Consider the following 26,247-nt stretch of genomic DNA (forward strand, 5'->3'; position numbering starts at 1 on the left):
CCACCTCTAGCCAGCATACAAGCATCCAATCTTCTCCTCATTGACTGCCGAACCCTTTCAAAAACACCAGGATCATTTCTTATAAAGTTACACCCAGCAATGATCCGTTTAATCTGTATTCCTTTACCATCTGCACTTATCAATTTTTAGTCAAAAAACTGGCCGTTTTTAGTAATTGGAATGTTGTTAAACAAATTTAAAACTACCTACTTAGTAAACACAGTGCGGTACGCATTTTTATTTAAACTATTATTAATTTTAAAAATATGGAAAATGTTGTTCGCCCTGTATCTTCGAAACAAAGAGGTTTTTCAAAAATCATCCAAGGACAAAACATGCTTAAAATAGTCCAAGGAACAACCCCCTGAATTTTTGCCGCATGTTTAGGAAACACCCTGTATATATATATCGATGGTTTTCTGACCTTTGCCCATCCCTAGTGTGGATTTGCCGAACGCAGTCAGTAACCGTAACGATTTCATCATAACCATAAAGATTTCTCTATGATCATAATTGTCAGTTAGACGCATGTCATGCTTTTTAAAATTTTGTTGAAATATAAATCGTATATTGTATTCTCCAATAATATATATATATATATATATATATATATATATATATATATATATATATAGAATGTGATAATTTCCTAAAGTAATTAATAAACAATGGTTTAAGGGGTGTTGGAAAAACTTCAATTGTTACTATCTTCTTTATTTGTAAATTTGAAAGATAGGATAGAAACTGAAAAGAAAAGCTGTGTTGTATACAGAATACCCTGTCAAAATTGTGATGAGGTATATATCGGACAAACATCCCAACAACTTAAAAGAAGAATAACCCAACATATTAGCGACATTAAGAATCCTAGAAAGATATGTGCACTGGCAGAACATGTAAGATCAGTTGACCATCGAATGGACTATGATTCGGTGACAGTCTTGGAGTGCGAGGAGAATATGAGAAAAAGATGTTTCCTGGAGATGATTCACATTAAGCGACATGAAAATTCCATGAACTACAGAAAGGATATAGAGAATATAAGCAACATTTATTCATATCTAATACATTCGAACCAACTTAGTGAGAGTGAGTTGTTGATATCAAGTTCTATGTTCTCGAATGTCAGTTGAAGATCTATGATGTTCTATGAACCCGACCTAACCCCTTTCGTTTTTTACGCAGTTGTCAGATGGATGAAGGAAGTTTTTTAAAAAGAAGTTTTCAAGAGAATAAGGAAGTGTGTGACATCAAAGACGTTATTGTATTAAAGACTATTTTGTGTTCAAAAATAATTAATTTTTTCCTCCAAATCTGTATAAGATTCAGTGCAACTTAAGATCTGGTAACTCTTCGCATTTCGGTGCGTTTTAACATGTTGTCTTTTCTGCAATGTTTGTGTTATATTTGTATGTTGTTTGTTTTATAGAAGTCCTGAAGAAGATCCCAACCAAGGATCGAAACGTCGACTGATGAAATAAAGAAGATAGTAACAATTGAAGTTTTTCCAACACCCCTTAAACCATTGTTTATTATATATATATATATATATATATATATATATATATATATATTTATCCTGCTATCTTCAGAGCGTCCATACATTGACAATTTACCGCCTACCAAGCGTCCGGTGCCTATCAAGCGTCCATATATGGACGCTTGGAAGTCTGCTTATGTTAAACCATTCCTAGTAGTCCTACGATCTCGTACACAAAAATTTTTGGGACGCTCAGAAGATAGTGGGACGTAAATTTCAATATTCAACTAGTATATTATGGTTCAGCGTGTCCGCCGCTTGGGGCGCTCACTACAACTTCTGTATATTCCTCCACAGTATATACTGCTTTCACCTTACCGATTTCTGGGCGTCCTCGATGTCGAGGCAAACTGGCAACGCTGGTTTCTCGTGGTTAATCATAATATTTCCCAAGTAGATCGTTACCCCTGTTTTGATTGTTATGAATCATCACTTTTCTCGATAGCGGCGATTTTGTTCAATTCAGGGATAGTTCGCGCTTCCATAAAGACATCTGTTCGGATGAAATATTGATTTAGTGAATGTGCTCAATCTGTATATAGTTTCTGGAATCCAGATCTGTATCAGTTGTAATAATATTATATTTGAATTTAGGCTGGTCAATATAGTAAAGAATTCTAGAAAAGCACTGACGTGAAGTCAGGAACTTTCGCGCGCATGTTAATATTCGTGTGGGATTGTTCTGAAGAAGCGGTCATCACGCAACTCTGCACAAAATTCTGTACTAGCAATTTTCAACTAGTAACTAAGTTTTTTCATGATAGGATTTTGAGTTTGAATCTTTGAAGGCTCCTCCTCAATATCGCAGAAACTACTCATGTGATCGAATTTAAACTTGTACTTACTTGTAGAATACTGGCGCCCAAAATTTTGTTGAGGTCGTATTGTTACTGAAATCTTAAAAGAATATTTTTCGAAAATATTTTTAATTTTTTTTTTTTCATCAGAAGCTACCAATCAGATTTCAGTGCATTTTTGCACACGCATTATTGTCAATATTTCACAATAGTGTACAAAATTTCAGTTTGTTCCGTTTTCAACTATCGGAGATATTGAGAACAAAATTGTCAAAGGTCGCGTTTTTCTTAGGTTTCGTTCTTATTTCCAGAATAAGTCAAGAAATACTGATTCGATAATATCCAAAATGCGCAATTAGTAGAATACCGACGCACTTGCTCTTGCAACGATTTGTTAGAATCTTAATGTTTGTAAATTCAGAAAAAAACTATTTTCCTGACTTTTGTTGAAAAATTTTTTTTCGGTGTCTGTACATCATATTTCGATGAAAATCTGCATGGACCTTGAAGTTAATATTCAACAACAGTGGTGCAAATTTAAGTTAGATCTGATTTCAGTTTTAATAGAAAGTGGGAAAATTTCATGTTTTTTTCTCGGTATTGTTTGTTAGTTACGGAATAATTCGGATCCAATCATGACAACATGTTCATTAATTGCAGAATACGAACGCACAATGGCCTACAAAATTAAGTTGGTATCGTTTTCTCAGTATATAAAAAAAAAATATAAAAGAACTGACGTGAAGTCAGGAGCTTTTGCGCGCATGTTAGAATTCCTTGGTGATTGTTTCGATGACACGATCATCAGGAAAATTTGAACAGAATTGTGTATTAGCATTTGCTAACTATAGTCCAAGTTTCGTCATCATCGGATTGGTATAATTTGATTTATTTCGGAAATAACAACGAAATCGAGAAATAAACAAGAAATTCGACATACTTTTGCCGTGAATCTCCGGAAAATGGAATCGAATCTGACTGAAATTTGGCACACTGATGGAGAATATTAATCTCAAGGTTTGTGTGGAATATTGTTTGAATCTGATGAATAGATTCTCGAAAAAAAATTTTTTACATCAAAAATTGGGAAAATTTTCCATAATTTTTTTTTGGTGTACTAACACAACGATATCGACGAATTTCTGCGAGCTAATGCACGTTAGTAATTCCTTCAGATTCATATTTCTGGAGTAATTTCAGAAATAATAACCTTATTAAGGAAAATATCACAAAATTCGACTTATTCTTTTTGCAATGTCTCCCAAAATTAAAATCGGATAAAATTGAAATTATGTGTACTGTTGAAAATATTGATATCAAAACATGTGCAAACACTAATTGGAAATCTGATGACTCCTTTTTGAAAAAAAAAATTTTTCAAAAAAATTGCGAAAATTCTCGAAAAACAAATTTTTTTAAATTTACCAAACATACGATCTCATTGAAAAATTTTAAAAGTTGCGTGTCAGTACTCCCCATTCACGTACTACGTGGATTCAGTATTATGTCCTTCACCTCCGTTGCGTACTTAGCTGGTAGGGCACCCACAATATATCCAAACTTAGTCCGGTCCTGTGTCACCCTTGCGCTGTGGAAACTTCCTTCAGCCATAGCGAACCATAAGTCAGGATCGGTGACGACAAATTCTGGCATCCGGACGGCGACTCTTGATACCTCGGTTTCTTGTGGCATTTTTCTTCGGGATTCGCTTCTTCTTCAAATCACGTCGGGGTCACCAATTTGTGGGTTGTGGTCCTTATACGGTGACTATCAAGTAGTTCACGGCCAAGGAATTTAGGGAAATAAAAGAACGGGATAAAAATACGTATTCAATTTATTTCAACCCACTGAAAGAGTTTGAAGAAGTTGATCATTTGTCTAATCGATTCTCAGGGTCGCTGGACACTTGGGTCGTTGTGGCTCGGTCGCAGGTAGTTTTCGCCGGTCGTGAACAGATGTGAAAATCTTTAATCTTCTTGTTGTCGGTGCAAGTGTGGAACATATGTGGACGTTGTAGTTTCTCGTAGTCAGGTCTGAACTCAATTGAATTATTCGCCCTGAAATGCCGAGTTTTATGGGCATTCAGGCTGTTTTCCATTCAACCGTTCGCAACCCCTTTTTACGGATCCCTAAGGGGTGTGGCTTTGATCATTCCAAGTTTTTACACTGAGTTCTTCTGTTTTAGGATTTTCGTTCTCAGACGGAATATTTTCGAGGGAATCGATAGATTTCCTACAAACCATATAGAATAAAATTAATTCATAAACCTGGTACTAAATTAGTTCTAGCAGATGCTCTTTCTCGCTCCTATGATTCGAATAATAATAACTATCATCAAGATGAACGTTTGTTAGATGAAACTATCGAATCTCAAATTTTAGCTATAGTCACAAATTTTCCTGTTTCAAATACAAATTTGAAAAATATCAAATCTGAAATTGAAATGAATTCAATTCTGTTAAACGTTATTGTTTGTATGAAGGATGGTTGGCCGTGTAATATAAAAGTTCCTGACAGTTTGAAACCATATTTCATAAATAGAAATAATTTATCTTTTTCAGATGGATTATTATTTTTCAATAATAGACTTGTTGTTCGACGCAGTTTATAGAAAGAAGTACTCGCAAAATTACATTTGAGTCACTTAGGTAGAGAAAAAACTAAATATCGAGCACGAACATTATTTTATTGGCCTAATATGTCAATTGATATTGATAACTTAATTTCAAAGTGTAAGTCTTGTATACTTTTTTCCAAATCCCCACAGAAAGAACCATTAATTAATCACGAAATCCCTCTAAGAGCCTGGCAAAAAATCGACCTTTTTGAATTGAGGTAAATATTACATAGCTTTAGTTGATTATTTTTCAAAATTCATGGATGTTGAATAGAAATTCTACATCAGAAAATGTAATTAATTACTTCAAACGTATATTTTCTTTACTTGGAATACAAGATGAAATTTTCTCAGATAACGGTCCACAATTTCCATCAAATTCTTTCAGGTCTTTTGCTAAGGAATGAGGATTTCAGCATTCCACAAGCAGTCCGTATTTTCCACAATCTAATGGTCAAATAGAGAGAACAATAGGTATTCTCAAATCTGTTTTGAATAAATGTCTATATGATAATGCTGATTTCGATATAGCTTTGTTAGAACTCAGAAATACACCAATCGACAATAACTTATATTCTCCTGCACAAGTTTTAATGCATAAAAACTTGAAGAGTATTTTACCTGTCACTTCAAAATATCTTAAACCTAAAATAATAAATAACAAATATCACAGAAATAACTCACAGCAAAAACAAAAAATTAATAAATATTATTTTGACAGAAATAGAAAAAATTCACCTGAACTCAAACTTAATATCAAAAAGTACTCATTAAGAATAATGGTTTGTATAGTGTACCAGGATTCAGGAACAATAACAAATATTGATGAACATCACAGAAAATATAATATTGGATTGAGCAGTTCTGATGAAATCATAATTAGAAATCGGCATCAAATTAAACCTGATTTTAGCAATTTTAGAAACACAAAGTCAAATGTACAATATGAGAATTCTCTGCACATTACAACGTTTGGTAGGACCTCCAGACAGGTATAAACCTTGAATAACTGAGATTAGTAAAAATGTTTTATTTAATTCTAAGGATGACATTGTCCAAATTTAATAAGATGAAACTATAATCATTTTAGATCATTAAGAATTCTTAATTCTTAGATAATTAAGAATTCTTAATTCTGTACAAAAAAAAGGAAATTGTCAGGTACTAATTTTGTTGTGAAAAGGGAAATGACATGATACAGATTCAAATTTTTATGTTGTATTTATAATGTTTGTACGCATGTGTTAACCCCTACTCATTTTGCATGTAGTTCTCGTACTTGAATAAACAAAAGTTTCCGACTAGATTTCTTTGGAATAAGAACAACACTACAACCTAAGATGCAGTATTATGGAACCAGAAAGTGCCGCGATAGTGAAACTTTGAAATTCCGAAAAGTGAACAAACTCAATGCTGGAGTTAGTGAAGTGCATTGGAGAAAAGATGTCCTGAATTGATTTTTATTGTTTTTTGATTTTGTTATTTTGTACACGTATTTGGATTTGATTTGATTTTCTTTTCAGTTGAGTTAATAATATTTGATGAGAATTATTGAATTATGTCGGAAAACACCACCATACACTTAAGTTTCACCTTTTAGTAGATATAAATCAAATCAAATCAAATTTATTCCAACATAAATTAGATACAATGCAAAATACATACATAATAATCAAATAAAAAAACAAATGTTCTTTCCGTGGATGGGAAACACATCTAAGCACTGAAGTTCTTGTATTATATAATCTCCACCCCTCCGGAAAGAAAAATACACTTTTGAAATATATCCTGACGTGCTAAGGTGGCTACATCTTGAAATATTTGAGGTAAAAGAGCAAGGTAAACTCAGCGGACTGCAGAGGTAAGTGGATTTCATTTATTTTACTCAATTCGCATAAGGGTGGCAAATTTATTTATTTTTTAATATCATCATTACAACATAGATCATTCATTCAGCTTATCTGATTTCTCATAATGAGATTCTTTATTTCTGTTATTTTTATTTTTTTGTTTGTCTCAGATGGAGAGGAAGCATATTGTAATATTTTGGCCCAAGATAAAAAACAAAACGCTGCGCATGTTTCTTTCTAAAAAGTGGAATCTCAAGTGATTTACTTTCAACCAATCTTGTATTGTACTTCCTATTTAATTCTGGACTTGGTTGTGTCCTGGAGAACATATGTAGTAGAGATTGATAAGTAAATAATTTTTTGAAGTTAGGCAGGTTGGCCTCTCTACACAGTGCTTCCGTTGAATATCACCTATCTTTTTCGAGAATTATTTTGATTGGACTGTTTTGTGTAGTTTGCAGATTTTTCTGTGCATTACTACATAGACCCCTCCACACAACTATACAGTATCTGAGGACTAATTCGGCTAAAGAGTTGTAAAGCATTAGCAAATTTTTTTTATTTTAAATGTCCCTTAAGATATAGAATCTATGTACAAGTTGTCTCAGTTTTTTTTGTGATATAGGCTGCCTGCGCGTCCGATCTCAGATATCTATCTATAATTATTGCCAAGTATTTGATTTGTTGTACTCTCTGAATCGATGAACAGCTGCTTCCATGGAGGATACATGTGTTGCTATGGATTTTTGTTGAGTTTTTGCTAGTTTGATTCTCACACGTAATACTAAACGTCATAAACTTACTTTTCGAAAAATTAAGGCTCAACAAACTGAAATTCAGCCAGCTATATATATTGGCAAGGTGTTTCTCCACTCTCCTGTATAGAGTGTCCCAAGAGTTACCAACAAACTCGACTGCGGTATCATCTGCGTATGATATTATGTAGCCGGAAAAATCGATCAAGTTAGCAATATCGTTCATATATATTAAAAAAAGCACCGGACCAAACACCGTCCCCTGGGGCACACCCATTGACACCGGCAATGACTCGCTAAGAGAATCCTCAATTTTGACCCTTTAGGTTCTATTTTTTTTTTTTTTTTTAACGACTTTATTCTTCAATTAGACACAACAAGGCGACATTTAGCTTGAAGCTACTCTTACATGTAACCTCATCATACCGTAACATGTACAACACATCCATGACCTAGCCGGGATTCGAACCCGGTACCTTTGGCATCACAGCCGTCTCCCAAACCACTGTGCCACCGAAGGTAGATTTGTTAGGTAAGATTCTAGTATACTCTGAGCAGGGCCTCTCACACCCACGTTTTCTAATCTATTTAATAACAAATCATGTGACACGGTGTCGAATGCCTTGGCCAAATCAAGAAAAACAGTCATACACTTTCTAGACCCATCCAAACTCACCACAAGCTCCCGAACCAGGTCCAGAACCGCGTGTTCGGTAGTGATATCCTTCTGAAATCCGAATTGCCTATCCGATACCACATTATGATGTTTGAAGAAGGAAACCAGTCTCTTCTTAAAGCATTTTTAGAAAATTTTTGTGAAGTTGTTCACGACTGAAATGGGCCTGTAATTAGTTGAAATTCTGTTGTTTCCACTTTCATGGATTGGTGTTATTATAGATTTTTTCCATTGATACGGAATTATCCCAGATGAAAATGATAAATTTATTAAGTGGCAAAGGGGTTCCGCAATACTACCATGAATTGATTTTATCATTTGAACAGTTATACCGTCTGGTCCAGCCGCCGTATTATTCTTTAGATTCCCTATTGCTATTATTATTTCATTTAATTAATTAAACAATTTGTCATAGGAATTTTGACAGAAATAAATAATCAATTATGATTTTGCCAACGTTTCGGAACGTCTTGTTCCTTTTTCAAGGCTGAAAATAAAACATTTATTAATCATAAAAAGAAACATTAAAAACTTGATTTCATACCTCATTATACAATTAATAAAATAAATATTTAAAATAGTTAGTAAAAATGATGAATAATCGAACGGTTTCGACGTTTGTCAGTCAATAGATTGAAAACAAAAATCGGAACTACATATGTTCTGGTGCGATGTATCATTGACACATATTTCAAATTTAGCCTCGGCTTATTCAACTATTCGAACCAGCAAATACACAGCACAAAAATAAAAACAAACACGAACACAAGAGGCGAACATCAATCTGGCGACAAACACGAAATTGCTATCCATTAGGTACCGTTATCCTGGATATCATGTAGTCATAAACGGTACTCAAGTTATTTGTATCCTCTCTATAATTTACACTCTTGTTTCTTCTTATATACAGGGTGGCCACTTTTCAATGGGATTGTATTGGTAACTTTTAAACCATAAGAGTAAGAAGGTCGGTCAAATAGAGAAAAAGTTGCATGCAAAGAAGCATTATCAAGCAGTTCAAACAAATCGAGATTATCAGGGCCGGTTTTCGAGATATCATAAGAAAAGTAAATTATGTCATTTTGATTTTTCTTTTTTTCCCACTTTATTTCAAATATTATCAAAAAATGTTACAGGAATTTTTTATTCGACAGTAAATTATCCTCAATTTGACGTAATCAGATTTCGTATCCAACGTTTCGTACTCTCTGGGCTACCCTCAACCTCATTTTTTTCAATACGGACCTGCATATTTTATGACATTTTTCAAAATAACTTTTAACGCTGAATTCAACGATATATCATACAATATCATTCAAAGTTGATTTTCAGGTGATTTTGACCCTCATCCAAATTTAATGGTGTGTATGTAAGAAAAAACAAATCTATTAACGATATCGATGTTCTGGCCCAAATTCAATCGAACCCAGAAAAAAAATCGAGAACTGTGGCCAGTGAATGGAATTTTTCAAAAACTGCTGTTAATAAAATAGTCAAGAGACGCGAATACAATGATTTTAAATTTGAATACCAAGCCTTGCAAATATTTTATCGTAATAACCTCAAAATAAAGTTCGATTCTGTAATTCGTTTCAACGGAACAAATGACAAATACAACAATAGTGATACCTCGCGAGGAAATTGAGAATGTTTTGGAAGGTATTTAAGGAGACCAAACAAGCAAATGTATAAAAAGTATGGGTTCCAGAACCGTAAAGTGCATTTTACAAAATGGTGGACATTTCGAACACTTACTTCATTAATTTTCATTTACTTTCGAATAATCATTTGATTTTTCTTTCATTAAATGATACTTTCGTTCAATTATTATGAATTGAAATATTTAAATGATTATTATAAAAGAAGAATCAAGAAACCAGTATACTGGTTTCTTGCTTTGATTCTAATATGTTCCATTTAGTTCAAGATGGGTAAGTTGACTTTCCTACGGAATTTATTGCATATTGCATGTTGTTAATTAAACTAAACGAAAGGTAATACAGATCCGACCCAAAGAAAATTGGATGAGGGTCAAAATCACCTGAAAATCTACTTTGAATGACATTGTATGATATATCGTTGAATTCAGCGTTAAAAGTTATTTCGAAAAATGTCATAAAATATGCAGGTCCGTATTGAAAAAAATGAGGTTGAGGGTGGCCCAGAGAGTACGAAACGTTGGATACGAAATCTGATAACGTGAAATTGAGGATAATTTACTGTCGAATAAAAAATTCCTGTAACATTTTTTGATGATATTTGAAATGAAGTGGGAAAAAAAGAAAAATCAAAATGACATAATTTACTTTTCTTATGATATCTCGAAAACCGGCCCTGATAATCTCGATTTGTTTGAACTGCTTGATAATGCTTCTATGCATGCAACTTTTTCTCCATTTGACCGACCTTCTAACTCTTATGGTTTAAAAGTTACCAATACAATCCCATTGAAAAAGTGGCCACCCTGTATATCATTTCACTTAAAAGACGTCTATAGTAATGTTGTTCTCTATCTAGGATAGTTACATTTTCGAAGTTGAATCTGTGTCCCTCTCTATGTGTATGCTGTGTGAGGGCAGTTTTGTTCTCGGCTTCTGAATGTTTTCCATCATTCTTATGTTGTCTAACCCTATCTTTTGAGTATTGTTTTGTCTGGCCCACGTACACTTTATCACAATCCTTCCTCCGTTGAAGACTAATGGAATACGAGAAAATAATAACAACAAGTCCGATCAACCTCTGCAAGTCAGATAGAATAGACTTTTGGGCCCCACGTTGGGCGCCAATTTGTGACGTGTCGACCTTGAGTAAGCCGGTCACAAGGCTCAAATTTGGCTCGCGACTACACTCAGTGAAGATGGGAGTGAGTTCTTCAAAATTAGATGGAAAATAATAATGGGCGCCAGGTAGAGATGTGCCTGTCTCAAGAACAAATTGCGTATTCCTCTACCAGAGTAGCAATAAAACAAATACTCAATGTCAAACGTTTAATTAAAATCAGAATTTCTGCAGTGGTTGATAATAAAAAAAAATAATGAAAAAGAATTCTCTAAATTACCAAGAGCCAGAAGGGCTTCCTAAAAACTTTACCTAACACTAACAAATGCCAGAAGGGCTTCCTATAAACTATAATCAACAACAATTGCCAGAAGGGTTTCCTACAACCTAAAATGCCTAAACGAATCCTGAAAACAGAATCCTTATATCAGCCTACACTTGGCTTAGGCTAAACCTAAAACTTCAGTACCAAAACTAAACGTAAACGGAGCTAAACAATCTCCAAATATACCAGATAAGAAACCAGACAAATAACCAAGTTAAACAGAAGATTGACCTCAACCACAGATCCTGAAGGAATATACAAATACAGTGGTTGTAATAACTGGCTGGTATAAAATAGCTGGTTGACTAAAGTAATAATAAATTTCAGTCAAAATCCTGAAGGGATACACAAGTATTATAGTTGTTAAAATGAATGGCCAGTTAGTGAAGTGTACCTCACCGCAAACTGTTTACAATTTCAAGAGTATATAATAAGCAACAAACAACCGTTATTCAATATATTAAAAATAACTTTCAATGGACAGAAAAATAATAATAAAAACCGTTTACTTCTAACAAATGACTGATATACTATCAGTACACTAAAATGTTACTTCCAAAGTTGAATTTCAACACAATATTCATTAAATCCAGTGCAAGCACCGGTTACCTGATACAAAATCAATATTGAAGGTTGACAGCAAATCTAACGGTGAGATCTCTATACGTAGAATGTACCATCTACTCGAGCTACACCATATGCCAACAATATACTATGTACTCGAACTGTACCATATATCAGAAAGTACCATCCATCAGAACTGCACCAGAAATTCACCACCATATATAAAAAAATGAATACCATTAACTCCAACCAAACTATACACCAGACTTAGAATTCCTGAACGTAACCAGGCAGTAGGATTCTTCAAATTCAGTTGTTGTTCGAGGGAAAAGGATCTTCTTGATATTCTTCTTGTAATTTCAACAGTTGTTCGAACTAATCGCCGGGAAGCGAATCCTCTCAGATCTTCAGAGTAAATTCAATACAAGCCTTGTGGAAGAAATCTTTCATAATCACGTATAAAACGTATTTCCCAGAAATATTTACAATACCATAAACCAAACAGGGAATTATCCAAATTGAAGAAATAATCGCCTATAACAAGGATGATTCTAGATCATATATTCTTTAAATTTGCTCAATTTTTCCTCCAAAAAAAACTTCTCTCAAAATTATCACGAATCGCCGATAACCTCCTTCTGGTTCTGACAATTTCATTTCCAACCATAGACTATACCAGTTGTCAAACGAAACTTCCCACACAGAATGAAAATAATACAAGAAATCCAGAAATTATAAAATATTTCCCCACGGTAATGATAAGCGACCTCATTAATCTGGAAATAAGTGTTCCATAATAAATTGAAATTTGAATTAATACGGAATATTCCGAGTTGAATTCACAATCAACCTCCAGAGGGCGCACTACCAACCGAAATATGCAATGGTGTAAATTGAACCGTTACAATGGACGTGAATAGTACAGAATATTTCATTTAATGTTACGGGCTCGAGAAATATCGAAGCAACAACAGATTTTTTAGGCAATATTTTATTAATTTCATTTAAACCGACGGGAGTAATTTTTTCTGTCATTTAAACACCTACGTTGCCAAAAACCTGTTGAATATGTTGAATACCTAAACTTATCTTTATAGTTTTTGAATTTGAAGCACAGTTCATCATTTCCCATCTTTTCTTACAATTCTTGACAGCTTCCCGTATTTTAGAATTGTAATATTTATTTTTGGTAGCCTTTAGTAATTCATTGAACATATTTCGATACCGTGAGTATTGTTCCTTAAGTTGATTTGAGAATTGTTTTTTTTTAATTTCACCTTCAGTCGACCCCTATATTCAATCGAATTTATCAAACCCTCAGTGATCCAAGGCTTTAGCTTATTATTACCTTTTTTTAAATTTACGAGTCTGGTACAGCGTTCCATGTAATTTTTATTTTGTTTTTGAAAATGTCATAACCTACTTCCACGTTGTCTGCATTCATAATCTCATTCCATGTTTCATATTTTAGAATACTTGATAACTTGTTGTAATCGGTCTTTTTTATTTGTTTCAGATTTTGAGATAAGTGCAAATTTGTCTGACCCTTCAGTGAAATGAACGTAGTGTAATGATCTGTCAAAGATGTTTGTATGACCATGGGTGTTATAGTTACGGACTTATTTACCTGACTCAGTTCGCCAATGAAAATATGGTCTATTATACTACCTGAATTTTCTGTTTCTCTGGTTACGGTATTAACGTAAGAAATAAAGCCATTTTCACTCAACATGTTTAAATATCTGTTCACGTCTAACGACAACCTGTCGGATATGTTGATGTTGCTGTCACCCAAAAAAACTTCAATAGGATTTTTATCTAAGTTATGCATATACTCATTAACTTCAGCGATGTAATTATTTGCGTTAGTCGATGGTGGACGGTAAGAAGCTGTGATGCCCACCTGAATCCGGCCAATATTTACAATTGATCTGCATAAGACAGATTCGGTCAAGGGATAATTTACTATCTGACTGGTGAAAATGTCTCGAACATAAATTATAAGACCATCGTTTTTATTGAATTTAGATTCATTGTAAAATATGTTGAAATCTGGAATATTAAAATCACTCACCTCCTCCACAGTCCACGTCTCCGACAATACTATAACGCTTATTTTTTCTTTCACTGTATCCAAGTAAACAAGGAACTCATCAAAATTTTTTCGAATACCTCGAATATTAGTGTGAATAATCGTTAAATCATTCAATGTTACATCTGATATAACCTCCCCAAAACTACGCACAACCGTCGTATCCACCTCATCCCTCTCACCTAACACGCTCAATAATTCGAACATACCTTTCCTTCTCTATACTAAATCTATCAAAATCAAGTTTATACCCTGCAAGCCCCCCCCCCCCCCCCCCGACATTTTTACTTCCCCAGTTTGTGACTCCCATTACAAAACATAACCCCAGTAATATTTCATACAAAATTAGTTCAAAAAACAAAAAACTGGAAGGAAGAAGAAAGAACCAAAAAGTCTGAAAACAACGAACAAAACTATTTTAAATCATTTATCCCACGAATCGTCTTAATTTGATTGTTTATTTGGACTAGAACTCGACCATTGTGAGTCGAAACATTTGACAGACTCAACCATCCTATTGCTTCGTCCATAAGCTGCAGCCTTATAGGTGTTAGATCCTCTTTTATGACCACTCCAGTACCTTTGAGAAGCTTCTTATTACTGTATATTTTTGTTTGATGTATAGGCTGTTTAATTTAAGAAAAATCCCTCCTGTTTTTGTTCCACTATGTTTCTCAATTCTGAAACATTCCTCTATATCATCCTATTCAAGTTCATTTTATTGTTAAATAACTCAACAACTGTTTGTTTAATATTGGCATTATCTCCTGTATCCTTGACGTTGAAAATACGAAGACTGCATTTCCTGCTTTCCTGGTCCAGCTGATCCAATTTCGATATGAATTTTTCATTTTGGCTGCGTATTTTGTCCATTTCCTGAATCGATATATTAATTTCAGTTTCGTGCATTTTTCTGATATCTCGCAGCTTTTCCTCGAATTTCAACAGTTTATTATTGATTTCTATTGAAATCGCATCCGAAACCTTATCGACGATTGTCTTTATAAAATCCGGTTTCTTCCATAACTGTTTAATTGTCACGTTTACAGTACATTTCAATTCATCCGTTTGCTCACGTGTAAGCGGCATAATGGATTTTTTCCTTGTATATATTTTCAGAAAATATTCATTTCATGGAAAAAACACGTTGTTTCTTGATATCTCGATTACACTCGATTTATTATTCACTGGATATTTATTCAGGTGTTAATTAGAAAATAATTTGTCGAGAGCTCGCAGGACACAACTACTTTAGTCGGCTCATCGAGTTAGATTCATATATATTTTTTTTGAAAATTATGTTTCTGGGAAGTTTGGTACATAGTTTAATGTTGCAATAATTGCAACATGAAACTATGTACCAAACTTTTCAGATCTATTCATTAACAATTATTGTTGATGAATAGATAGGAGAAGAGGAGCTATGGATTTTGAGAATTCTGATTTTGTTTGAGTTGGGCTCAATATTTAGATAGGTAAGTGTTATTGTGATTACTGGAGAGGAAGGACTACTTCATTAATAAGAATAAAAGTAAGGGAAAGTTATGGCATCCGATGCCACAACTTTTTCGGATAAGGGAGTGATGTTGTGAATCGGAAATTTGGAAATAATTGAGATTATTGCAATTATTATTCAGGGGAAATATACATTAAATTCAGAAGAGTGCTCGAAACTTGTGTGAACTGATCTTATCTTAAAAGCAGGATGTATTCATTTTCGATTATTGCTTCTCTTAGTTATCGTCTCACTGCGTTGGTGAGGTCGATATATTTTTTAGGAATAAGAAAAATAAGGGTCGGTCGCGAAACCGGACTTTTTCAAGATCAGAGTAATATTTAATAGGGATAAGTTGAATAGAACGGTAAATTGGTAGATGATTTAGTTCTAGGAATTTGAAGTATTCAAGAAAAGAAATTGTTTAGGCTCTGAGAAAGGGAGAGTTAAGTCAGTAATAAAAAAGAAGGAATTAAATTTTTGATAAAGTTTAGATTTATTTTTAAATAGAGAGAGAAAAAGATAAGATCGTAGTGCGCGAATCGGGAGTGGAGTTATTAAAAAGGAATTACACGTTTGGAGTGAAAATTTAAAAAAAATTTAAACTAGGTAAAGACAGGGCCTATTTAATCACCTAGCACCGTGGGATAAGGGCAAGTTAACAATCTTTTGGCTATTTAATTAAATTTTTTTTATGAATTTCAATACTTTTTTTGATGAAGATAAGTTTATTGTAGTAGTCCCGATTCTCCCAAATTAAAAGTTGGGTAGACAATTTTGGTTATTTTATTTGTTTTGTATGCGTGAAAGATCATTTGGGAATTTTTTTTAATCATCAAGTTATGGCCGTTGAGTCGAAGATATAAAAATTTCGTGGATATTGTGATTTTGGCTATATCTTTTTTCTCTTTATTATTTTTAATTTTAAAATTTCAATCGACTACTATTGACCCAAAAAACTATTCCTGTCCCTAGGGAAAAAAAGTCAACTAAAGAGACCTGTCCCTAAAAGCGACGGGCCGGACTCACAAATAACATCTTTGTGAATTTACATAATTATTCATTCTCCGGGACCTCTGGAAAGCCGCTCTTCCAGGGGTTGAAAAAACATCTCAACAGGAGATAAGTGAACGTTGGTCAACATTCTTTGACCAACCCGTTCATGACAAAATATTAACTCCTCACGACGGAATGCAACCGTGATAAAAGACATTGTGAGTGAATTCTTGTTTGGAGGATTTCGTCATCTTTGAATTGGATCGGAAGTAGGTAATATCCTTTTCCTACAAATATTATTTCTCTCGGCAATTTGCCCACACCTCGCTTGGTAGACCAATGAAATTGGGCTTCTGAGTCATTTCTATGGAAACGCAATGAATTAGCACATACTGTCAACGAGGGCCATTTTGATTTTGAATCAAGTCCATTACTTGAATTATTGAAATTTGTGCAGTTGTAGGAAAAGTATAGTGTGCAACATTTGGAGAAAATCCTTTTCTCGCTCGTGTGCCTGAAAGGCGAGTGCCGCAAACACACAGCATCAAAGAGCAAAAATCAGTAGGTAGGAACTTTCTATCAGTTGTGTCTCTACTGTCTATTTGATTCAATTTTCAAATCATCATTAGACTAATTTATCGGATGAAATCCAAAAAAAAAAAACAGCAACCGTTTATGAAAATCGCTTGAAATATATGATTCATAGTCTTCTGATGTAACATAATTGTTCCTTTAAAACTGTTGTGTGAATGCATTTATCGTTAAATTCAAATTTTTGAACTTACCTCATCTCAAAATCATGTATCTCCTCCAGAGTCAGGTTGTTAGCAATATCCAATAATTGCTTCATGTTCTCCTCTCTTTTGAACCTAGTATTTACCTCAACACTCGAAACGAAATCACTACCGTTTTTCAGTAAAATCGTCGAAATATTTCCATGATCCAAAGTTAATGATGGCTGCTGGACAACAATAGTAGCTTGCGTTGCTTTTTTTTCAAAATTTACCGAGTTGTCTAATGGATTCGTAGTCACATTTATGGGAGATGATGTTATTACTGACAGATCGAGTTTAGTCCCTACCTCTCTCAGGCATTTGTTCAGACACACGCTTCCCCGTTTTTCCGAAGGGTGCAGTTTGTTGGACATTCCGTTTCTTTGACAATTGTCCATGGTTTCTGTGGAAAAACCTATTTTTAAGTCAGGCGTTGTCAGATCTGCAGTATCCCGATATTTCGCAACTTGGTGTTCATCATAAAGAAATTTATCACAATTCTTAGGGGAGTTATGCCTCCTGCTTGATTTTTTATGTCTGTGTTTAGGTCGCGGTGATTCAGTTTCATTTTCTGATGATGAATACATTGGGATTTCCGTCCACTTTTTTGAAGACATCCTTTGGTTTCCGTCTCCTTCCATCACCAATTTGCTTCTCAAACTTTTTTTTTCTTTCGTATCTTTCGATTGATTGTTTTTCGAAACCACCATTTCGATACTATCGGGATCATTTTGTGCGGCTTTATAGCTGTTTCGCCTTTTAGCTTCTAAATTCCAAGCTTCTGTCTGCTGCCCCATTAATATGTTTATATTTGCTTTCCTAATATAGTTCTTTACATCAAGAATTTTCAGTTTGTCTGGTGATGTGTTTCCTTTCAGGGCATTTATTGATTCAGTATCTTGTGCCTTATCTACCAACGGCTGAAGTCCGAAATTAAATAGCTTTTCATTTTTACTCGGAGAGGAAAAGTGACACATTGTTGACATCATGTTTGGTGGTACAGTAAGAGGTTGCATCTGACTTGATAAAATTGAGTTTTCCAAAGTGAGGTTGTCCAATGAATCTGTAATATCTAAACTATCCTCAGTGTTATTTCCGTCTGTCATTGTTATTGTTGTTACCAATGTGTTGGAGCTATCGGTGCTTGTATTGATTGTGGTCTCTGATGCAGAGCTTGAACCCATGACTATCACTTTTGGGACAGAAGTTTGATCCTGAAATTAGAAAAATATAAGTAGAAGGAGTTAGGAAAATGACGAACAAAGAACATGCGATGTAAAATATGTTCAAATGAATCGACCGAGTTTCACAGTTTTATAATCTCAATGATTTGAGATTTTCCATCGAGCAAGTGCATGAAAACACAACCTTGAAAGGTCCAGGCAGCTGCTTAATGGAAATATTTTCATCTGTGAATTTTTCGAATGACTCAGAATGTGACCTCCTTAACAAGAAAGTCTATGGGTTCATCTCAATCCTATAAGTATGTTAAGTTTTGATCAGAGTTCGGAGAACTGCGCCGCCATTGTTCAAAGATTCACCCCTGGAGTTAGTTATAGATAATTCCGCGCACTTTATGAGTGCGCTGCGCGTAGTCGTCCCTTTAATGACGGCTGGCTATAATGATATTTTAACTATGTCCGTTTTATCTGTAGCACTTCTATGTTCTTAAAATTTTTCTATGGTTCGACAAAAAGGTCGAGGGGGGTAAGAGATCGAATAGTGAGTTCAAGTCAGTGCAGTCGATTCAACACACAGTCTAGTAAGTACAAGTCAAGTACAATATAGTATAGTCGTTGCTCTCGCCCCTTGAGACACAGTGTTCAGCTTGCACATTTTCAAGTTAGTTAAATATTGGCCTTGTCGCCACGTGGTTTGAAAAGACCCTACAGTCGGTCATCGTTAGTACCCAAGTCGGTAAATTGTTATTGGATAAGTGCGTGGAACTGATTCATAGTTTTCGATAACTAGTTAAGCGAATCTTGTGAAGTGTACATTGTGTAATTGTATATATAAACTTACTTCAATAAATAGTGTGGAAAATTTCATGGTCCTTCGAACTTCATAACCCAGTACCTTACAGTCCAATTTATGTATGGATGATCTACATCTAATAGTTTCATAAATTTGATCCTTCGAGCCGGATACAAATTGGAGATATCCCTGAAGAAATTATCAACTTCCACAATTGAAGTATCAAAAAACCTACGTGCCTGAAGCAGACATATTGGTTAACTAGGGGTTAACTTTATCAACGCATGCGCAAAGTGTGATGAATTCCTTTGCAAGAAGAGGTCGCTGTCTACGACGTATCGCAATCATCCATCGATTGCATTTATCAAGTATTGTTCCTGTCCTGTATTCAATTTGGTTCTGGTGCAAGCAGTTTTGGAAAGTGATGAGTCAATTTTAGAATTTTTATTGATTTTATATATTTCCTTAATTATTTCTGTTGTTCAAAATGTCTAACATCCATAATTTGGTTAAACAAAGAACCATACTTAAGAGTAAATTAACTAGAATGGTCAATTGGTTCGGCCAAGATGATCTTAAAGATAGAGAAGAATGTAGTGCTCGTAAAAGTAAATTAGAGCAAATCTTCAAAGACTGAAAATGTTCAAACTCAGTTGGAGTTATTTGACTCTGCCTCATATGAAGAGGACAGAGATATTGTAGAAAATAAATATTTTAAGGTTATATCTATGGCAACGAGAACTATGAATCAGTTCGAAAACCTAATAAGCCCACTACTCAGTCTAGCATAAAGTTACCGGACATTCCGACTCCTAACTTCTCGGGTGATATTAAACAATGGCCGAGTTTCTTGGAACTATTCAACGCCCTCATAACAGATAACGACAATTTGTCTGACATCCAACGGTTGATATATTTAAAATCTGCCTTATCGAAAGAACCTTTACAACTTATTGAAAACTTGGAAGTTGTAGGTTTGAATTTCAACATAGCTATTAACACTTCGAAAGACAGATATGATAATCCATATCTTATTGTCAACGCTTATATTCGAAAACTATTAAATGTTCCCTCCTTGACGAAAAGTAACGAACACGCGCTTAGAGATTTCATTACTCAAATCAAAACAAATATCGCTGCCTTGAAAACTTATAATTTATCGGAGAAATTAACTGATTTAATTCTCATACAAATTTTCACCCAGAAATTGGATTTAACACTGAAAAAAGAATTTGAAGAAGAAAAGAATACTTCAGATTTTCCAACGCTCCCAGAATTTATTGGTTTCTTAGAAGAGAAATATAAGGTACTCGAAAATTTAGGTTCAACCGAACAAACAGAGCATTCAAAATTCAAAACTTCCCCAAAATATGCCCATACTAATTCTTATCATGCTAACACGTCGAACAGAACTACCAAAAATAAATTTTTCAAATGTCTAATGTGTAATACGGATGAACATAAGATATATTCGTGTAGAAAATTCATGAATTTGTCTTCTAATGATCGTCACAGTCTAGTAAAAGAAAAGAATGCTTGTCTGAATTGTCTCACGTAGGGTCATAATGTACAATAGTGTTCTAGTCAACACACATGTTTCAATTGTCATAGGAAGCATTATAGTTTGCTCCATTTCAATAGGACTTCAACTCGCCATTATTCTAGTGAAGTTCCTAATCCAAGATCCAACAACGAAGTATCCAGATCAAATAATCTATCACAAATTCAGAATGAATTTCAAGCAGTTTCTCATTTGTCTACTAGTGCTCAACCATTCATTACAACTCGTAATGAAAATATTAGTCCAGGTCAAAACGTGTCTAGTCTTTCGTTTCTCTCTTCTAATAACCAAGTTCTTTTAGCTACTGCCTGTGTAAAATTATATGATTCATACAACAAGCAAGTTATTGTTCGTTGTTTGACTGACTCCGCAAGTCAAACGTCTTTCATAACTAATGATCTGGTCAACAGACTTCATCTCGAACCTTATAATCAATCTATTCAAATTTCTGGCATCTCACAAAGTTGTTCTATGTCGAATAGAATGATAGATCTAACAATTAATTCATTAGTATACCCTCATCGAAAGTTTAAGGTTTCCTGTGCTATCCTCAAAAATATAACATGCCAACAACCACAGTCATATATCAACTCGTGTTCTATCCCCATTCCTATTGGCATTAAATTAGCGGATATCAAATTCAAAATTCCTTCCAATATTGATATTCTCTTAGGTTCAGATATTTATTTTGAAATTATTATGGATGGCATTATCAAATTAGGTCCTGGTCGACCTGTTCTTCAAAATTCCCACTTAGGATATCTAATTGCAGGAAAAGTCCCACAGTCAGCTCACATGTCTCGCGCTACTCACTTAGCATTGGCATAATCTTCCCAAAATTCAATTGAATCTTCAAAGTCAATTATAAATCAAGAAGATACACTTAATAATATTCTGACTGAGTTCTGTGAAATTGAAGAGATATCTAATCTATCTGAACACATTTTATCTTCAGCAGAAGAGAATGCTGAACGGATATTCAAAAACACTACCATTCGGTTAATGTCGGGTAGATTTCAAGTTGACCTACCATTCAAAACTCCAAACGAACCATTTAAATTAGGTGATTCGTATTCGCAAGCGAAGAAAAAATTCTTGAATTTCGAAAGAAGACACCAAAATAATCACGAACTGAAACATCAGTATTCGGGATTTATAAAAAATTATATATCCCTAGGGCATGCAAAATAATGTACCTTTAGTATTAAAAAATGAATTGTTTCAGAACAAATCTTCCTTCCCTCATCCTTGTATAATGCGTGAGCAAAGCCTCACAACTCAACTTTGAGTAGTTTTCGACGGTTCAATAAAATCTTCATCTGGCTTTTCTATCGAAGGTTATACAGTACAACCCGGCTTGTTGTATATTTTAATTCGGTTTCGTACGTTCAAATATGTCATGATTGCTGATAATTCAGTCACTTCGCATCTAATTACAGCTAAAAGTCGTGTTGCACCTTTGAAAATTTTTACTATACCCAAGCTCGAACTAATAAGTCCACTACTTCTGTCTACCCTTGTTTCAAAAATATCAACTTTAGTACCAATTCACTCTCGAAATATACATTCTATAAATCTATGGTATGATTCGGAAATAGTATTAGCATGGATTCGATCACATCCATGACGTTGGTCTGTATTTGTGTCAAATCGAATTGTGCTAATTCAGGACAATTCCAAAAATGCTACTTGGCGACATATTCGATTGCACCTGAATCCTGCAGATATATTTTCGAGAGAGTCATTGCCATCACAATTACTTGTCTCAGATTTATGGTGGCACGGTGGCAGGGTCCCGATTTTCTTCTTCAATCAAATATAGATCTAACACCACCGCTTAAATGGCTTTTAGCCCGTGTAATAGAATTGATACCCGGAAAAGATTCACGCGTTCGCATTGTTCGTGTTAAAACTCAAGGAGGAACATTCACTAGAACAATCACTAAGATATGTCCACTTCCATTCTGCACGGAAAACATTGACAATCAAGTATGATTATCAATATGACTCTTTCTTTCTTTACTTCTTTTATTTTTTATTTATTTTTTGTTTATTTTATTTGTTCCAAGAAGTTATTTTATTTATCATTACATCAATTTTTTTTTTATTTTTTATTCATTTTCACTTTTATCCTTAACCTGGAAGGTTCAGCCCGGGGAGTATGTCTATGGAGTCTATGGGTTCATCTCAATCCTATAAGTATGTTAAGTTTTGATCAGAGTTCGGAGAACTGCGCCGCCATTGTTCAAAGATTCACCTCTGGAGTTAGTTATAGATAATTCCGCGCACTTTATGAGTGCGCTGCGCGTAGTCGTCCCTTTAATGACGGCTGGCTATAATGATATTTTAACTTTGTCCGTTTTATCTGTAGCACTTCTATGTTCTTAACATTTTTTTATGGTTCGACAAAAAGGTCGAGGGGGGTAAGAGATCGAATAGTGAGTTCAAGTCAGTTCAGTCGATTCAACACACAGTCTAGTAAGTACAAGTCAAGTACAATATAGTATAGTTCGTCGTTGCTCTCGCCCCTTGAGACACAGTGTTCAGCTTGCACATTTTCAAGTTAGTTAAATATTGGCCTTGTCGCCACGTGGTTAGAAAAGACCCTACAGTCGGTCATCGTTAGTACCCAAGTCGGTAAATTGTTATTGGATAAGTGCGTGGAACTGATTCATAGTTTTCGATAACTAGTTAAGCGAATCTTGTAAAGTGTACATTGTGTAATTGTATATATAAACCTTCTTCAATAAATAGTGTGGAAAATTTCATGGTCCTTCGAACTTCATAACCCAGTACCTCACAGTCCAAATTATGTATGGATGATCTATATCTAAAAATTACAAAGTAGTTTCCGAGATACACAGTGTCCAATTTGAAAAATGGCATTTTTTTTTCAGAGGAAAACATCTAAAATGAAACACTTTTGTGCTACAAATGTTGCTTATCAATAAGGTAACAATTCTAGACTGGTCTTCAATAAAAATTATGAATCAAAATTTTTTCAAAATGACACTAGTATAGTTCATATTTCACTCTGTAATTGAAAGAGTCGAAATTTTTCAATTTTTTGTTGCAACTAGTTCGAGTTCACTATTATAATGACAAAAAGAATTGGCTTTGTTATGATCAGATGAGATACACAGGGTTATATGTTAATGGAGGTGACCGTTATTACAAAAGTAGTCAGGGGTGTAACAGTACTCCAATTCCCATTCATAACGCTTCAAACTAACTTCAGATATAATTAATTCCAGGAACAAGATGGATTCGATGTTTGAGTGATAATAATAATAATAATAATGAAGGTAGCGGTAGGTGAATCCCTAGCGATTCACCTATCAGGAGAGTTGAATCGACTCCTGCCCACCGCAGATTCCAGGAGCTCCCTGACCCGGGAAGCTGAAACCTGTCGAAGGGTCCCTGTCCAGGGTAACGGACGAAGCCGTGTGGAAAGCAGCTCAAGAATTCTCCCACCGTAGCTCTGCGTATCGTAAAAAGCGATCAAAGGCCATCATCCCTCACGACACGGAGGAACCCATGAATGATGGTGAATTTGAGGAATAGGAATATAGAGCCGCTGCCTGAGGTTCGTCAGGGCGTGTCTGGAGCCGGCGCTGGACATGACAGTATGCGGGACGTCGGTGACAGAGTGCTAAGGAGACGGGCGTCTGTCGAACAAAATGCTACGCCTCCACAATCTCAACATTCTAGGAGAAGAATGACACTAGTTTCTCCGACCGCTGAAGTTGCTGCGCAGGATCCCCAACCAGCACTCACCCAAGCAGGAATCAAAAAAATCTTATCATGCGCATATATTATGAAATGACTAATATGGAAGAGGATAAAATAGGCTACCGGCAAAAATTATTTGCAGAATTCCACAGAAACTATTCCGAACTCCAAGTTTCTGAGCAAAGAGTAGCCAACCGATACCGGGTCATATTGAGAAATAAACTTATACCCGATGAGAGACTTAACACCATAAAAAATGAAGTCCAACTGAGGCTACAGAATAGAGACCTCACTAACAACGAAACGACAATTGAAGAAAAGTACGATTGTGCTGAAAACCAACACAACATCAATGCACAAATGGATTCTGAGGAACAAAACAACGCAGATGTGATAGCAATAAGTGATGCTCAACGACAAAATATATATGCTGCACCCGTCGAAAATCCAGAAGAAGACCAAAGAGAACTACTGCGATTATGTTCAAATTAGCGATTATCTGCCACAATGAATAGATGCGTTATAGATTTTGAGGGCACACATCCATTGAGACGACCGATTCTACCGAGATTGAGGACATCCAAGAAACTATCTCATCTTCTGGTCATGACCAACAAGGAGATTATACCAAAGTATCTTTCTGACTACCATGATCTTGAATCATTACACCTCATCATATACTGTGCAGCATTTTCAATAGCAACAGTGCTTGGTGTGAAGCCAAAACCTAAAAGTCAGCAACCAGCCAGAGAAAAACAACAAAATAAACCACATTGGCAAAAAAGGCTAGAAATTAAAGTTCATAGCATCTGCCAAGATATTGGGAGGCTCACCCAATTTGCAAAAGGGTCGCCGTCTAGAAAATTACAAAAACTGGTCAATATAATAATGGATCGTTACCGGCAACATACACCGTATGATCCAAACAATGAAAATGCCCAACAAATTTTAGACACACTGAAACAAAAACTTAGTGTGTACTCCGACAGACTCAGAAGATACAATGAGAACTATAAAAGAAAACAGGATAATATGATTTTCGAAAACTCCGAAAGAAAATTCCATAGATTGTTAAATAATAATATGTCAGCAACACCAGGAAGTTATCCAACCGTCGAGGATATTAAGAATTTTTGGACAGATCAACTGGCTACACCAACCCCCTACAACTCCCAGGCTAATTGGATAAGAAGTGAAGAGAAATCCTGTGAAACAATAGAACATATGCCGCATAACGCAGTTTCTATAGAAGAATTCCATGAAATATTGAAAAACACACACAATTGGAAATCACCCGGCACAGATGGAATCCACAACTTTTGGTTGAGAAAATTTTGGTGTATACACGGCAGGCTAGTTGAAACCATAAATGGTGTTATAAGGAATCCAACGGAAATGCCCAAATTTTTAACAACAGGGACCACTTACCTCTTACCGAATAATCTGCAAAATACAGCGGATCCATCAAAATACAGACCAATTACATGTCTACCAACAATATATAAAATCATCACATCATGTATAGCATCTCGTATCTACAAACATTGCGAGACAAATAACATAATGACAGCACAGCAGAAAGGATGTTCCAAAAATGCACTAGGATCGAAAGAACTGCTGATAATAGATTCCATCATATGTAACCAAGCCTTCAAAAAACACAGAAATCTTTTTATGACATATTTTGACTATAAGAAGGCCTTCGACTCTATTCCACATGGT

At 34.8% G+C, this 26,247-nt stretch overlaps 1 protein-coding gene across 3 annotated transcripts in view; it reads right to left on the reverse strand.

The window, feature by feature from the left end:
• LOC123673051 overlaps window positions 1–26,247 on the reverse strand; it is a 928,323-nt gene that overhangs the window by 685,665 nt on the left and 216,411 nt on the right. For all 3 annotated transcript variants that reach the window (XM_045607480.1, XM_045607471.1, XM_045607464.1), the window contains one exon: window positions 17,271–18,472. In XM_045607480.1, the coding sequence (XP_045463436.1) occupies window positions 17,271–18,472 (1,202 nt within the window). The remainder of the gene's footprint in view (window positions 1–17,270; window positions 18,473–26,247) is intronic.

Source organism: Harmonia axyridis, chromosome 1, assembly GCF_914767665.1.
Source record: "Harmonia axyridis chromosome 1, icHarAxyr1.1, whole genome shotgun sequence".
NCBI classification, from domain to species: domain Eukaryota; kingdom Metazoa; phylum Arthropoda; class Insecta; order Coleoptera; family Coccinellidae; genus Harmonia; species Harmonia axyridis.